The following is a 15,512-nucleotide window of genomic DNA, read 5'->3' on the forward strand; positions in this document are numbered from 1 at the left end:
TCCCGCGGCGTCCGCCGCCACGGCCCGGTCCCGGGATTCCGGGATTCCGGGATCGGATCCGGCGCTGTCGGGGGGTTTCGTGTCGTTTACGGCTCGGGCCCGGCCCGGTTCGGCTCGGCCATGGCTCATTCGGCTCCTCTCGGCCTCCTGGAACAGGGCTGCCCCATTCAGGTGGAGCACGATCGGAAGAGGCGGCAGTTCACCGTGCGGCTGAACGGGAAGGAGTGGGGGGGGGGGGCACGGGGCCCCCCGGTACCCTACCTGCTCTCCTTTGCCCCCGGTTCTACCTCCCTGGGGGGGCCCAGCCCCCCGTTTCCCCCCATTTTCCCCCAGCGCAACTGTGTAAAAAAACCCCAAACCCTCCCTCAGTGCCCCTGTGCCCCCCCATACTCTTCTGAGCCCCCCTGGACCTTCCCCAGTGCCCCTGGTTCCTGCTGGTGCCCCCCATCTTTCCTGCCCCCGCCCAAAATCTTGGCCCAGGAGATCTGGGGGTCTCATGGCTGGTGCTGGTGTGTGGAGCCCCATGCTGGCATGGGCAGGTTTGGGGGGGGACACGCTACCTTGGACACCCCCCCCCTCAGGAGCAGGTGGCTTTGGATGATGTGGAGGTGCTGTGCCAGGTTGATGCTGGGGACGTGCCTCAGTGTGCAAGCTGCTCGGTGGGTCTTCTGGTGGGATTCCTGCAGGGAAGCCCCTCGGGGGGAGCTGAGTGGCCCCCCGGGGCCCCTGGCACCATGGGTGCTTGGCACCTGGTTCGGTAGGACCCACGGCATGGAGCCAAGCTGCCCTTGGCATCCGTGGGACCGGGGCTGTGGAGGTCTGGTGATGTGGTGACCCCCCGAACACCTCTGTCACGTATTGGGTGGAGTGAACAAAAAAAGGAGGTGCCACTAAAATTCCTCTATGGCAAGCCGATTCTTTTCCAGCCGTCCTCTTAATGGTTAATCCCAAATATTCAACGATTCCCAATGTCTGTGTGTCATGCCAAGAACGCTCTGGGGAAAACAGGCTGCCTCACTGCCCTACAGAAATTGCAGGGTGGCTGCCTTTTAAAAATAAATAAATAAAACAAGTAGTTCAGAAATTATACAGACTGTAGGAGGCATTCTCAATAAGACAACAGGAATAGTCTGGATTTTATTTTAGACTCTTCTCTCCCCCCCTTTTTTTTTTTTTTTTTATTTCAACCACTAATTACAAAGTGCAGGCTAGAGGCTCGGCAGTGGTGGAGCAAGGAAGGAGACGTGCGTGCTGGGTGCGGAGAAAACAATTTCACTAACTGCTTATTTCAAACAGGGAGAGATCAAACGAGGTCCCAGGTGACGGGTCCCCACTGCCATCGCGAGAGTTGTAACACAGCGTTGTCGCTGTCAGTGAAGTTTGTACGTGCACGAAAGAGGGGAGAGCGAAGGACCAACAGTTATTAGGGAAACGTAATCTTTTTATTGTGGTTTGCCGAATAAAAACTCTCCCAGCCATGCCATGGGCCGAGTAGCATTTGGCGCCTGCGGGGGGATGCGTCGGGTCTGGAGAGGATGAACTTTGAGAGTGAGAGAATCAGCTGTGGGACCCATGGTGGGAGTCGTGTGTGAATCAGCACAAAACCTTCTGCTTCAGGAGGGGACCACTGTGGCTCAGGGAAGCCACGGCATTCCCCAGGGTTGTAGGTGGATCCCCGTGATTGGGGCTGGTTTGTTTGGTTTTTTTTCTGGGAGTTAAGGGAGACTGAACCCTTTTTTTTTGCAAGTTCAGCGCTGGCCACGTAAGGAAGCCGAGCTGAGCAGCGTCCTGGCATGACGGTGTTCCTGCCGCTGGGCTGACTAACATCCATGCCAGGCAGGTGATCCATCTCTCCTTCTTGTTAGGCATTTGCTGATAAGAGCCAAGCCCTGGAAGGTGGTCAGAGGATAACCATCTCTGTGGGAGTGTGTGGCGTTGTGTTTATTTCCTGGGCTGCTCTCTTCATCCCTCCTGCTCCTGGCACAATGAGCATCAGCAGTGCTGAATGCTCGGCAGGTTTTCCCTGCTGCACGTGGGGAAATTACAAGAAATGAGCCGGGCACAGATTTTAGCTTCAATGTGACCCACGTGTCCATCTGAGAGCACTTTTGTCCTGTGTTGCTGCACTGTGGCAGAGATGAAAAGCAAGTCTGTGGGGCAAATCCACAGCTCACCAGTGGTCTCCAGGGTCAGCTTGTCTCTGGTGTCTCGGTCCTAACTTCAGCTAGATGTTGAGTGTGCTTGATGCTCCAGGAAAACACGGGTGCATTGGGCTCGTGGACCAAGCAGCCAGGCTTTGCTCGTCTCCAGTAATACCTGGTCTCTGGGCTGATGGCTTGGTGGTTTACAGTAGCATGATACTGAGTAGAAAACTTCGTGTGGTGATACTGTTACGGAAATTCCTGTAGCGAGAGGCCCGACACACCATGAAAGCTGTGAACTAGTTGTGAAAGTGTTTGTTTTCAGCATCATCCTGTGTTTGCCTCTGCAACCCCATGTAACCTCGTGTCGAGACTCCCTCCTCGTACACAAGAAGGATGAATTGTGTTTGGCATTTCCTGGGTTGCCCCATCTTTCCCTTGCTGAGCCCTCATTGCTGCACATGGCTCCTAAAACTCTAACAGAAACAGCTGCTTCACTTTAATACATTCCCTTTTTCCTTGCATCCCAAATTTAGAAGCATTGAGAAGCTGAAAGTAAAGCTGAGTATAACCAGACTTCACCGAGCTTTGTTATCCCTCTGAGAGGAGGGTAGAAAGAAGCCCAACTGGATTTATAATCGGTCAAGATGTGACTAACAGCATGAGCTAGCCAGAAACCTCCTGATGCAGCGACTGTGTTGGAAAACACCAATTTGTCAAAGCTAAAAACTTCCATGGGAATCATATAGGCCAGTTTTGTCAGGAATAGTTGGAGGGGTTTTTTTGATCCGAGACAAAGTTTCTGGTCAAAACAAGAAACCCAAAGAGACGGCTACCCCAAAGTAGTTGGCCAGTCAGTCCAGCTGCTGGCACAGCTGCTTGGGGCAGGGGAACAGCACTTTTAGCAGCAGCCTCTTTGACATCTTGATGCCAAGCAAACGCATCAGGCTCTCCCGTTGGGAGATGGGCTCACTGCCTGCGCCGAGCTGCTCCCCTTGGGGATGTGTGAACTTTTCGCACACCTGCACTCCCATTCATCCAACATGTGGGTGCAGCAAGCCACGCTTCCCAAACCTCCCGCTCCTCCCCAGCTGGGTTTGGGCAGGATCCAGTGGCTGGAAGCTGCTGCTTTGCCTGCTGCTGATCTCGGGAGCTCCTTGTCAGGAGTCCAAGCTTGGGCTTCTTAGGAAAACTGGAGCAGGTTGTGCCTTGGTGCTTTCCTTCCTGCTAGGGTTGATGCCCTCCAGGAGGGGAAAGCTGCCAAGTTTGCAGCAAGGATGAAGGGATCTGGTTGCCGGACACTGCATCAAGATGTCCCCACTCGTCTCCTGTGCTGCAGTTGCCTCAAGAGAGCTCCTAAACAGGAAACTGCTTCAAACCAGAGTGCCCCCCCCCCCACCACTGCTCCTGCAAGCGAGGCCCCTCCGTGATGGTTGTGCCATCTCTGCTCGGCTCTGTCTGTTGTACTCTGTTGTGTTTTCTCTCCGTAGTAACGTGCCAGTGGCTCCCTGAGGAGCAAGGTCAGCCCGAGGCATGCAGGGAGCTCTGGCCTGGGATGCACGAGCTCCTCGGGATGTCTCGGCTTGCCCCACACAGCCTTTGGCAGCCACCTTTTGGCTCAGCAGCCAAAAGAGCCGAGCTGCCGCCTGCCTCGGCTTTCTGGGGTCTGAGAGCGGGAAATGGGGCTGGTGTCTGTTCTCTCCCCGCTTGCTCTCAGGGAATGGCTTTGCAGCAGTGCCCCAAGGAGGCTGGAGCTCAGGGGCTGCCTCCAAAGGCTGGGGAGCGCAGAAATTGGCCCGCAGACAGCAGCCAGCCTTCGCTGAGCCCCTGCCTTGCTCAGGGCCTGGCCACACAATGATGTTTTGTGGGCTGGGGCTGGTGCAGAGGGACAGGGAGAAGGCCTTGGGCTGGAGGAATAGATCCTGCTGTGCTGCCAGTGCTGCAGCATCCCCTCGCTGGGCAGGTACTGTCCATGACCCAGAAGAGGGGGTCAGCAAAGAATGGGCTGAAGCAGGGTGCCTGTGTCTTCCCAGATGTCTGCTGTGTCCCTTCCTCAGCTCGGGGCTGGGCTCTCTGCTTGTTCCCCTGAGGCTCACAAGCCACCCAGCCTGGGGATTCACGTCTGGTGGTGTGGCTGAGCCTGCAGCGCAGGGGCCTCATCTGCTGCCCAAAGCCGTCCGCCCTGTTTGGGTGGAAGCTCTGTGCCACTGGTCCCGGTGGAAACCCTCCATGGAGAGCAAGTTGAGACCTGGTCCCTTGCCCACCTGCTGGAAAAGTTTCCCATTCCCCGTGCACCCTGTGATTCGAGGGAGGGAGGGCTGGGGATCAGCTGTGCTGCCATCGCTGCCATTTTCATCACACAGCCTCCTCTTGCTCCTCTTTCTTGCTGTGCTGATTTGCATTGACTCAGACTTCCTTGCTCGTTGGCCTTGAAGCCGAGGCGCTGTGCAGGGGAGTGTCTGCGAGTCAAACATCATGATCAGGTTCATGGGGCACCGCTGGGGCTGGCCGAGGTCTGAGCCCGTTTTGCCAAGCTGAGTCTGTGCAGGCTGATAAAATCCCTGCCCCGAAGTCTAAGGGGATGAGACAGGCAGGAGGCTGGCTTGCAGCGTCCCTCCTATGCCATGTTTTGGTGTGGTTTCTGCTTGCGGGGGGGGGGATTGCAACAAGCTGGGGATAGGCTGCTCCTGTGAGGGGTCAAAACTGCTTCCAGATCCCCCAGCTTTGCAATGTTCCCTTTACTGGGAGCAGCCTCCGAGTCCAAGAGTACCACGTAGCAGCAAGGCTGGCTTCTTCCAGCATCATATTGCAGCGAGGTGCCTCTGCTCCCCCGTCTCCTTCCTCTGGCCCCAGGGAGGCTTTTTGGTGGGAAAACGAGGGTTATGCCTGGAGCTGCTTACGGGGAGCCCAGGAACAGTGCCCTGGTTTTGGGATACAGCACGCTTCATCCTGCTTTTCCCAGAGGCTTTGGGCCCTGGTGTGGAGAGGATGTGCAGAGCAGCTGGTTTTGAAGGAAACAGGCTTTCCGCTGGCCGGTCCTTCCCCTCCTTTTGCGAGCTGTTGGGCACCTTCAGCCTTGCTCAGCAGAGGAACAGGGATCTTAGTCTCCAGGAGAGGCTGTTCCTGCAGGATCTGTGCAGTGAGCCGGCATCACTGCGGAGGCAGGGCTGCCATGAGCACACAGCCCGACAGCAGACAGTGGAGAATCCAGGTGGGGTGCTCTTTCACAAGACTGAAATCCTTTCGGATCCTGGCTTGGTTCTCCTTTGTTGATCAGGGCTTTTTCTCACCTCCAGCCCCTGTGGTGGTGCAGTCCCCCGTGTCCAGCAGTGCCCAGCTTATGGGTTTGGCTTGGCACATTCATGTCCAAAAGGGTTGCAGGGAGTGTTTGTGGTGACCTTTAAGCATAACCACTCACCTCTGGCTGTCCCCTCCTTATCAGCTCCTCTTGCAGTCCAGGTGCTCAGTTTGTAGCTCTGCATCACTAGCCATACCGCAGCAGGGAGTGGGAGACAAGAGACCTGGAGACACTTGGTGTAGCCCAGCCCAGCCCCAGGGCTGTGCAGGAATGGGGACCAGGAATGTGGACACAGCAGCAATCTCCTCCCAAGCCATCAGTGTCACCTGCAGGGCCCACACCAAGTGCTACAGCACAAGTGTCACTGATTTCATGTGCTGGGTGGCTCAGGGTTCCATCACCGAGGTGAACACATACAGATGCGTTTATGTACTTGGCTGAATAAGGGTGTTTTTCTGAACTGGGACCGGTTTCCCACAGCATTGGCAGCACTGGCTTTCTCTGCAGACCCAGCTGTAAAATCCTTTGGGCTCTGCATGTGTTCATCTGTACGCTGGTGGCACCCTGCAGCTCCCGTCCCAGCTGGGGTTTTGTGGTGCTACAGTGATACAGCAAATATTGAGGGAAAGTCTGTCTGGGGCAGATCTGAGATTCTTCTAACACTGCATCATCTTCTGCTTTAAAATGCATTGTTGTGGATGATACTTCTATATGGATCATATATGTGTATATATATAAATATAATGTATAAAAGTATATTTAAAAAGCCCTTTTGTTCTGTCATCACTTAGAGAAGGATTTAATTTTGGACTTATCAAAGCTTAAGGCAGAGTCTATGGAAAGTTTTAGCCTGGGAGAACAGCAGAGTGGAAGGGCTGGAGCATGTGAAAGTTGCTGTTATAAGAGTGTTTTACAGCTTTTGGTGCTGCCAGGTCTGCTGATAGCACCTCTAAGAGCTGCCGCTGAATGTGTCGCTTCTGATGCGAGAGGGCACCTGCCTTTGCCTGGGCAGGCTTTCTCTTGAGTGAGATGGGTCTGTGCTGCTGGGGAAAAGCTCAGCTTGCAGCTGCTCTCTTGGCTTTGTTTGGATGCCCGGATCCACATGGGGAAATGCTGTAGTTCTCCCTTTTTTTTCCCTGCAAAGATTTGCGACTGTAAAATGGGGCTATAGGATCTCATCTGCACTGGTCTTGGTAACGGGGAAGAGGCGAGCACCCCTTCAGCCCCTTCTCCACCCCTTTACCTCTGTCCATCCCAGCAGTTCACCCCAAACCCTTTGTCCCGAGACAGAGCAGGGAGTCTGGGATCTGTAGGGAGACTAAAAGAGCTTAGCTTTTTGGTGAACTAGAGGCTGAGAGGGGCAGGACTGATGCCTGTAAATACGCGGGAGAATGGCAGGGAGGGAAACTATTTATGTCCAGCCAAGAACAATGTTGGCACAAGAACGAGCAGGTAGAAACCAGCAGGAATAAATTCAGGCTGGAAATGTGGAGGTCTCCATCCAATGTAGGAGGATTGAGTCTTTGCCTAAAAGGAGCGGGAACAAAAAGTTGAGCTGCTTCTCTTGAAACACAAAATTCAAATGGGCTCATTTCTAGTGCCTCTCAAATACAGGGATTAGGCAAACTGGGCTGGAGTTGTCAGCTGAAACGCAATAAAATAAAGTGTATTGAGCTCAGCTAAAGCACATGGTAAATGCAGGTGAACCTTGCAGTCTTTCACCCTCCAATAACCATGGGAGGGAAAGGACAGGTTTCCATTATTTTAATTGAGCTTGTCTCTTTGTTTGGAAGCTTTCATTTCTGAAACTCGCTTTTAAATACGGAAACCCTATAGAAATGAAATGTTTGCTTTTGCACTGAAGACAGAAGCTCGGGTTCTGCAGATGAAGCTGGAGGGGTGTTATTAGCTCTCCTCTGATTTACATGTGTGCTGAAACTTCTTTTTTCCTGTAACTGAACTGCTGTGAGAAAAGTCAGGGTGTCGCAACAGGAAGCCTCTGTGTGTGCATGTAAATGTGTGTGCACAAACCCCCTTGCATGCCTGTGTGTGCTTTTCCTGTGTGTTTGTGGGATTCATCTCTCCCAGCATCTTCCCCAAAATGTATCTGTCCAAATGCTGCAACACCAGACCAAGAAGTCTTGTCCTATTTTACCTGCCATGACAAAAAATTCTGTGGTATAGAGAGAAAGGAATTGGCTGTTACCTGGGTCAGCTTTTTCCTGTTCTTCCCCCTCCTTTGTTTGCTCACTCCTCCATCAATACAACCCACCCCTTCCCACCAGCTGCTTTCCTACCCTAAATGTGTTGTATTGGCACATCAGCCCTTGGTTCAGAGCTGGGTAGAAAAGGTTCGGGGGCTTGGAAAAGCCAAGCAGATCTGCCTCTGCTTGCACCTCGGGAGGCGGCGGGACAACCAACAGGGACGTCCAAGTGTCACCAAAAGCAAAATCTCTGCTGAGACTTTCCACTGCATGAAACCACCCAGTGCCACAGCCGTTTCCGTGGGTGCAAGGAGCTGTGTGAGGGCTGTTGTAGCAGTCCCAAAGCTGCCTGTCCGCTGCTGTGGGCTCCCCAGAGAGTGGCACCATCCAATGGTGGGCCGGGAGTCTGGGGCTCTCTGGGGGACATCCCAAGCCTCACCCCTCTCTTGCATCCCCCAGGTTGCCATGACAAGGCGGTGCTGCTCTACGAATACGTGGGGAAGCGGATTGTGGATTTGCAACATACAGAAGTACCAGACGCCTATCGAGGGAGAGGAATAGCCAAGCACCTCGCGAAGGTATGGCGCCAGCCACCCAGAAGGGCAGAGGCTGTTGCGACCTCAGCCATGGCTAGAAGCCCTGACTGAAGCCAGGCCCCATCACGTTGGAATTGCATGCATGCCCTGTGGGAACTGTTTGTGCTCCGATGGGATATAGGGGCAGCTGGCGGGGCAGATGGAAATCCGCGGTCAGATATTCCTATTTCTGGTGGCAAGAGGGGCTGGGTGAGTGCCAGCATGTCCAGCCGCTTGTCCAGGCTTGGCCCTTTCCTCCTTGCAGCAAACAGCCTTCGTGTTCACCTTGCAGGGGCTGATGCAGTGCCTCTCCTGGGGGCTGGACCCCCTCATCTCAAAGCTTCAGGGCCTTTGTGACCCTTTTTCCTGCATTGGGTCCTGCTTTTGAAGCCCACAGCTGTGTTGGAGAGCTGAGGAGCTGTGAGCACAGTGCGGGGGGGACTGCGGGGTGATGCTTTGGGGTTACAGCTGCTCCCTAGCCCTGTAAGCCAGGGCAAATGGGTGACAAAGGTAACCTTTACGTGATGTGGCTGGATCTCCTGCAGTGCAGCATCCACCAGGCTGGATGTGTTGAGGGTTACCTGGGGAGTCCCTGCACACCTCTGGTGAAACTGTGGCCCTGTGGAACTGTGGCAGCTGTGGCAGGATGGCTGTGCTCTCCCCCCAACCCTCTCCCTCCACCTGCCTCGCACAGAGGGTACGTAAGGGCAACCTGCTGCTTCCCCCAGCTGTGCAGAGTACCAGGAGTCCAGACCCCTGTGAGGCTTCAGAGGAGAGCGTAGGCTGGGGGTGCTGGTTGTAACCCATCTGTCCTCTCCGGTTGGTTGCAGGCAGCCCTGGACTTCGTGGTGGAGGAGGACCTGAAAGCTCACTTGACGTGCTGGTACATTCAGAAATATGTCAAGGAGAACCCACTGCCGCAGTACCTGGAACACTTGCAGCCTTAAGGCAGGACTGCTCTGACACCAGCACGCCTGTCCCTGACTGTTCAATGCGGCCTTCGCTTCTCTGCGGTCTCAGGAAACCCCCCTCCCACACTCATAATTCCCATTTTTTTAAGCGCATCCATGTGGTGCATGAGTGTGGGCACGACCTCCTCCTCTCTGCCCACGTGTGAGCATGGCTACGGCCCTTGGGCCAGGCTGCCTCCAGGCACGCGTGGTGCCCCCTGGTGCTCTTACCAAGCCAGGGGGTGGAAGAGGATGATTTTTCCACCAAACTCTATCACAAGACCAGGGGATGACTCAGCCTGCACCTCATCCTCTCCCTTCCGCTTGGCGACAGCTGTGAACTTGCTGGGGGATGTTGGTTAGGGGTGGTCGCAGGGTACCAGCCCCTCTTTCCTCCCAGCAGCTGGGGGAGATGCTGGGGATTACGTCTTGTGGGACAGAAGGAGGTGCTGGAGGAGCCCTGGCCCCGTGGCAGGTTCATCCCCTGCAGCATCTGTTGGGCACCGAGACTTGCCCAAGCCCACATGGAGTACAGATAAGAACATGTGGGCCATGGTGGCGCCTGGGGGGCTTTGCTGTACCTGCTGTGGAGACTCAGGGACGGTGACACCTTCGAGCCTAGAGACAGGAGCCATGTGAGGAGCAGCCTTCAGCCATGGGGGCTGCGGCAGAGCACATGCAGCGTGAGTGTGCAGAGGAAGAAAGGCAGCTGAGTTGCGGTGCTGGTCGCTGGAGATGCCAGCTCCTGCCCAGCCTTCTGTATCTAGCCCCAGCATGGCATCCCCGCAGGGTTGCGGGCTGTTGTTCCTGTCTCTGCTCCCTGTTATTGGTGTTGACTGTGCTGGTGTGGACACAGCCTGCTCAGGAGAAGAGCACCAGCCCCCACAGCCAGCCCTGGCCTAAGCAGTGAGGGGACATCCCATGCCTTTGCAGGCACCAGGATGGTTTCCTGCAGCTGAAGAGTAAGGCTCCCCCCACCTCCCTCAACTCCAGCTCTGCGCCCCTGCCCTAGATTGTAAGGCCTGAGCTGTCATTGCATCCTGAGAGCAACGGGGGTAAGGCCTCTGGGACCTGCTCCTGGCCTATCTCCAGGGCTTGATGCTAAGCTACCTGCCTCCACCTGGATGCTGATCACTTCTCCTTACAGCCTTTGGAAAGAAACCCTGGCTCAGGGCATTACTCGTCTGCTCACTGGCATCCTCGTAGCTCCAAGCCTGCAACATCGTGGGGTCCTCAATCAGCAGCAGGAACACCCTCGTGTTGTGCTGTTACCTCCATGGGTGATGACCCTGTAGCACAGCTCAACGTTGCCACAGTTGGATGTAGAGGTAACACTGTGACAGCAGGGCACTGCCTGGCTCCAGTTTGTTGCCTCTCCTCCCTTGCTCAGGCCTTCCAGGGCCTGAGCTAGACGCCAGAGCATCTCTCCCCTAAGCTCTCGGGATTTTGCGGTGTCCCAGGGCTGGGCTGTGGTGGGGAAGATGGTGCTGCCAGCATGCCATGCCAGCCCTGAGCAGCTGCTGGGGGCTGCAGCCAGGCAGAACAAGATAAAGAGCCTTTCACCTGGAGGCCAAATCCACACCTAGCTTATCTCTCGGCAGGGACTAGTTTACAATCTGTGCCACGGACCGAATGAAGCCCCGGCCAAGAGGCAGCTCAGCCCTCTCCCAGAGCCCAGGGTGAAATCCATGGTGGCAAAGGCAAAAGCTCTTCCAACCTTCTCTCATGGTTGGGTTGGTTGGAGATGGAGACCCTGTGCCTGATCTCAGCCAGGGAGGCCCTGAGCTGTTCCTCCTGGCCACCAGCTCGAGGCGAAGCCCTGCTGCCTGCCTGTGGTCTTGGGCTGCCCACCGCCAACAAAATGCAGCCCTCTGCCCACAGGTTTGAGTAGAACCTCCCAAATTCCATCCCTGCCCTGCCACACTGCAGGCTGTGAGACCTCTGCCCGTGTCCACCACCTGCCTGGGGAGGGACCTGAGCCTGGTGACAGATCCATCCATCTCTGGCTTGTGCTGCTCAGGAAAGGCATCAGGCTCAGCCCTGCCACTGCCTCGCGTTTTCTGCCTTCTCGCTGCTTATTTCAGCCTGGCTGTGACCTTCAGGATGGCTTAGAGGGACTGGGAAAGGTTGCAGGTAACGAACTAAAGAAAAGGGCTCAAGAAGAAATCTGGGCTGCTAAATGTTCACTACAACATGCAAAACACTTCAACATCTAGTTACAGGAGCAAGGCTGGCTCTGTTACAGCCAAGTGATGACAGAACCGTCCCTGCTCTTGATCCCAAAGTGAAGCTGAACCGTCTCCTCTCTTGCAAGCCAAGATGAGACACTGTCGTTATCTTTGTCACAGTGGGGCTGGGTGCTTGGAAGAGATGTGTGCCTGGTTGCCTCGTGGGAGCAATAGCATGAACCCAGCACTGCAAGCCCTGGTTTTGTGCTTATCTCCACTGTGTGACAGTTCCTAGAAGTACCCCGTCATGTCTGCCGCATGAGAGCGGCTCGCTGGAGGGTGTGCTGCGGTTGCTGCCCCGGCAGCATCCCAGTGTCCGAGCTTGACTCTGGAGCCCTTTGTGCTGCTCTGACAGGAACCTTGTCCTTCCCAGCGCTGGATCACAAGTGGCAATCGCGGCCTTAAATCAGGCACAGCACACTGTTTTGCTGCTGCTTCCCTTCGAGGTGCTACAATCCCTCCAGTGTCTGACCCAACGGAGCCGTGTGTCAGTGTCAGTGCCAACCATTTCACTGCCGTACCCATCCTCTGCCCTGGCCTTCCCTTCCTCGTGGTCTTTAATGTCGGCAAATAGCAATACCCACAGGTCACCAGCAATGCCGCAGTCCACAGTGCTCCTGTGATCTGGCGCTGCCGGGCAGGAGATGGCTCGGGGTCCTTTGGTGTTAGGCAGCCCTCCCTCCTGCCTCTCTGCCAGCCACCCTTTCCCAGCTGGTCTCTGCAGGAAGGAGCTTTGAGTCCTGTGCTGCCCCTTGGTGCTGATTAAGGCTGGAGGAGTTGGGGATCCTGGACTCTTTCTGGCAACAGGAGTGTGGAAGTGGTTTGGTTGAATATTGAGGTCCCCAAACCCATTTGAACTACAGACTTTGGTGGGCGGGGAAATGCAGATTGCTGTCAAACCTGCTTCCACATCGCCCAACTTGAAACACCCCCTCCCTCATCCGCTTTCGAGCATTGTCTTCCTCTGTCCAAGGTTTCCATTCTGTTGAATTTGGTGGTTACGATGTGCCTTTCCTTCTCAGGACCTGTTACAAATGATGTTTCTGCTTTTGTTTATGTCTAACATTTATCTTTATCCCTTCTTCTGTCATACTATAAAACATGAACATAATGCATGGAATACAATACAATAAAAAGTGTGGCTTAACTGACCCGCCAGTGGTTCACTGTGCCGCGCTTGGTGGGAGGCAGGCGGAGGTGCCCGCAGAACCAGGGGACCTCTGGCATCCCCAGCTCTGTCACCGCTGGGTCACTTGGGCAGAGAGCCTGTTTCACAGGCCCTGTCAAATAACTCTGCCCTCCAGTCCATGTCCAGGGTATGATTTTTGCCTGCCTCGTTGCTGTGTATTCATTTTCTATATAAATGTAAACAGTCTTTTTCTCATCCCCAAAAAACACATCCTCTAACAAATCTAACCCCACATCTCTTTGGACCTACCATGCATCTGACGGCATCTTGGAGAAGGTAAGAGAAAAGGCAGAAGCTGGCAGATCTGCATGTTGGTGTACTCAGCAACTAGTCTCCTACTGCCTAACCTTCCACTCCAAAAAATGGAGAAAATTCCATTTTCTCGCCCACATAGGGAAGAGGATCTGGCTGGCCACAGCTCCCTATGACCTGCAGGCAGCCAGTCTTGTCTTTTCATCACCTAACCTGGATGCTACCTTCACCACCCTTCTCCCATCACGGAGCACCTTAGAGCCAGATCCAAGATGAGCCCAGCATGCTCCCATTGCAAATGAACAGGGAGGCATGGACTGACGCTATTGAATTTTATTTCAGGTCATAGGGCTGTCTGACCTTGTGATGACTGTGTAGAGCTTGGGATGAGTGGGATCACAACTGGTTCCTCTCATTTGCTGGCTGATCCGCCCCTGCTCACGCTCATCAGTCCTGCCTTGAGATTTCAGGTCAAACAGTCTTTGGGAGTTATCCTGCAAATGTACCCTCTTGTGAAGACGCTTGACACTTGTGTTCGTTGGTTTAAGATGTTTGAAAACATGAAGGCATGAAAAAATTTAAATAGCCAGCTGGTAGAGTCATTCCCTGCTGTGCTTGTCCAGAGCAAGGTGGGTGGGCAGGTGACTAAGAGGAACACAAGGTGCTTCCCTCCCAGGGCCAGTGGTCCTCAGCCTTGGGAGCAGAGCCCAAGCGCTCAGCACTCGGGCTCCCAGCACAGCATGTTTACGTTGCTTCCTAAAGCTGGGTGTAAGCTACAGAGGCTGAGGCCGGAGTTTCAATAGCTGAAAATGCCAGGGCTGGGGGGGGTGGTGGGGAGAAGGGGCACAGTTTATTTACAGTTATGATTTGATCTAACATGACAAGTGACAAGTGGCCCCTGGGCTGCAATTCGAGCAGGCAGGAGCGTGGGTTTTGCTGCTCCCAAGAGACAGCGCGGTAGGTTTGGGTTATAGCATGAAGCTGGGCTGTTGCTGGTAACACGCTCTGTTTACATTCCACATTCCAGACAGTCCGATGTTCCCGCCTGTCCCAGCAATGCTGCCGCTTGGCCGCAAGCTCTGCCAGGCTGGGCACTCTTCCCAAACGCCTCTTGTTCGTGCAAATGCACCATTTACCTCCACGGAAACAGCTGACCCCCAAATTACAGCTGGGAAAGCAGGGGTGCGGGAGGGCCCTGCGGTCTGGAAGAGCAGCCTCACGATGGCTGGGAAGGTGGAGGCAGCCATGGGTTTGTTCTCCTTGGTCACATTACATCACTTGGAAATAATGTTGTCCAGAAGAGGCTTTTTCTAGGAATGGGAGATGCAAAGACAGGGCTGCTCTCTTCTGACGTGCACTGTCAGGCTGGGGCTGGTCATGCTCTCCAACGGGTGCTGGGAGCCGAGGACAGCTAGCAGCACAGCGTACCTCCAAGAGAGGGGAGGCTGCAGAGCAGGGAGCTGCTTTGGATAAGGCGAAACCAATTCCTGAGAAAAAGGCTCCTCTCCTGGGAGGAGTCAGAACTGGGAGCTAGAGAGGGGCCTGGAGAGGCACAAGGATCCCAGAGATACACCACCCAAGCACTCCGGCACAGGTCCCCTTGGGTGACCCTGCTGTGCTGGGGGATGGCCCCGAGGCTGAGGAGAGGCTGGGTCCTGGGGCACCCCCACAAAACCTTCAGCATCCACTGCTGCTGGAGCGGCAGGAGCAGGGAAATCTGTGACAGTGCCAAACCTGCGTTTTGTTTTCTAGTGAAGTGTTCGGCTATAAACTGTTATTCCTCCTCAGAGATGCAGCAGTGGTGGAGCCTCCCCATTCCCTGCTCTTCTTTCAGAATCGATCAAAGGGGCTAAATTTGCCCCAAGAAAGCCCCGTCCCTCGTCCCCGGGGGGGATGCTGCTCTGAGGAGGTCCTCCATTCCTCCTCCGCCTGCCAACAGAAATCGTCTATTTCTTTTCGGGCAGGAAAACAAGGCAACGGTCCGGCTCTGGAGGACAGCCGAACCACTAGCCAGAGCCGAGCCCTCGCCGACCCACAGTCCGGCCCAGGACGCCTCGTCCGCGGCGGAGGCCGCATCCTCGGCCGCACCCTCCCCCCTCCCCGTCATGGCGGGACCGCGGGGCAGGCCGGGACTCGCCGCCGCGCTCCTCCCACGGCCCGTCCGCTCCCGTTGGGACGCGGAGGCGGAAGGGGCCGGAAGCAGGCGCCGAGGCAAGGACGGCGGGGGCTGCTCTCTCACCGCTGGTGACGGGGGACCGCCATCGCCGCTCCCGCCCTGGTCCCCACACCCGCCGAGGGGACTACGCGTCCCAGGAGCCCCCGCGGCCGGGCCGTGGCGCGGAGCACTGTGGGACTTGTAGTCCGCGCGTCGGTTCGCTCCCGCCCGCTGAACTGTTCCGGCCGCCCTCGCGCACTACATTTCCCGTCGGGCGGCGCGGCGGGCTGGGGGTCCGGTGGCGGAGACATTTGCGAGCCGAGTGTCTCCAAGATGGCGGCGTGGGGAAGGAGGCGCGTTGGCCCCGGCGGCACCAACAGCGGTGGCGGCCGGGAGAGGTGAGCTGCCGCCGGGGTGGAGGGTGCGGGGCTGCTGGGGCGCCTCGGGCGGGCAGGGAACGGGAGGAGGTGGGCTGCGGTCGCTCGGGGCTCCCCGCGACCCCCGGGGCAAGGGCGGGGGG

The 15,512-nt window shown here is 55.8% G+C and overlaps 2 protein-coding genes across 2 annotated transcripts in view; both read left to right on the plus strand.

The window, feature by feature from the left end:
• NATD1 (N-acetyltransferase domain containing 1) lies at positions 1-12,547 on the plus strand. Its single transcript, XM_010570345.1, has 3 exons — positions 1-217; positions 8,103-8,221; positions 9,049-12,547. The coding sequence occupies exons 1-3, from the start codon at positions 121-123 to the stop codon at positions 9,163-9,165; spliced, it is 333 nt and encodes a 110-aa protein (XP_010568647.1). The 5' UTR covers positions 1-120; the 3' UTR covers positions 9,166-12,547.
• Positions 12,548-15,290: 2,743 nt separating this feature from the next.
• TMEM11 (transmembrane protein 11) overlaps positions 15,291-15,512 on the plus strand; it is a 9,029-nt gene continuing 8,807 nt past the window's right edge. Inside the window, exon 1 of the mRNA XM_010570346.1 lies at positions 15,291-15,390. Coding sequence (XP_010568648.1) covers positions 15,326-15,390 — 65 coding nt within the window. The 5' untranslated portion in view covers positions 15,291-15,325. The remainder of the gene's footprint in view (positions 15,391-15,512) is intronic.

Source organism: Haliaeetus leucocephalus, unplaced genomic scaffold, assembly GCF_000737465.1.
Source record: "Haliaeetus leucocephalus isolate CR32 unplaced genomic scaffold, Haliaeetus_leucocephalus-4.0 Scaffold295, whole genome shotgun sequence".
NCBI classification, from domain to species: Eukaryota; Metazoa; Chordata; class Aves; order Accipitriformes; family Accipitridae; genus Haliaeetus; species Haliaeetus leucocephalus.

Coding starts and splice junctions, on each gene's coding strand:
- NATD1 (XM_010570345.1), top strand. CDS start 121: ATGGCTCATTCGGCTCCTCTCGGCCTCCTGGAACAGGGCTGCCCCATT. Junction 218..8,102: donor GTTCACCGTGCGGCTGAACG/GGAAGGAGTGGG, acceptor TGCATCCCCCAG/GTTGCCATGACAAGGCGGTG. Junction 8,222..9,048: donor TAGCCAAGCACCTCGCGAAG/GTATGGCGCCAG, acceptor GGTTGGTTGCAG/GCAGCCCTGGACTTCGTGGT.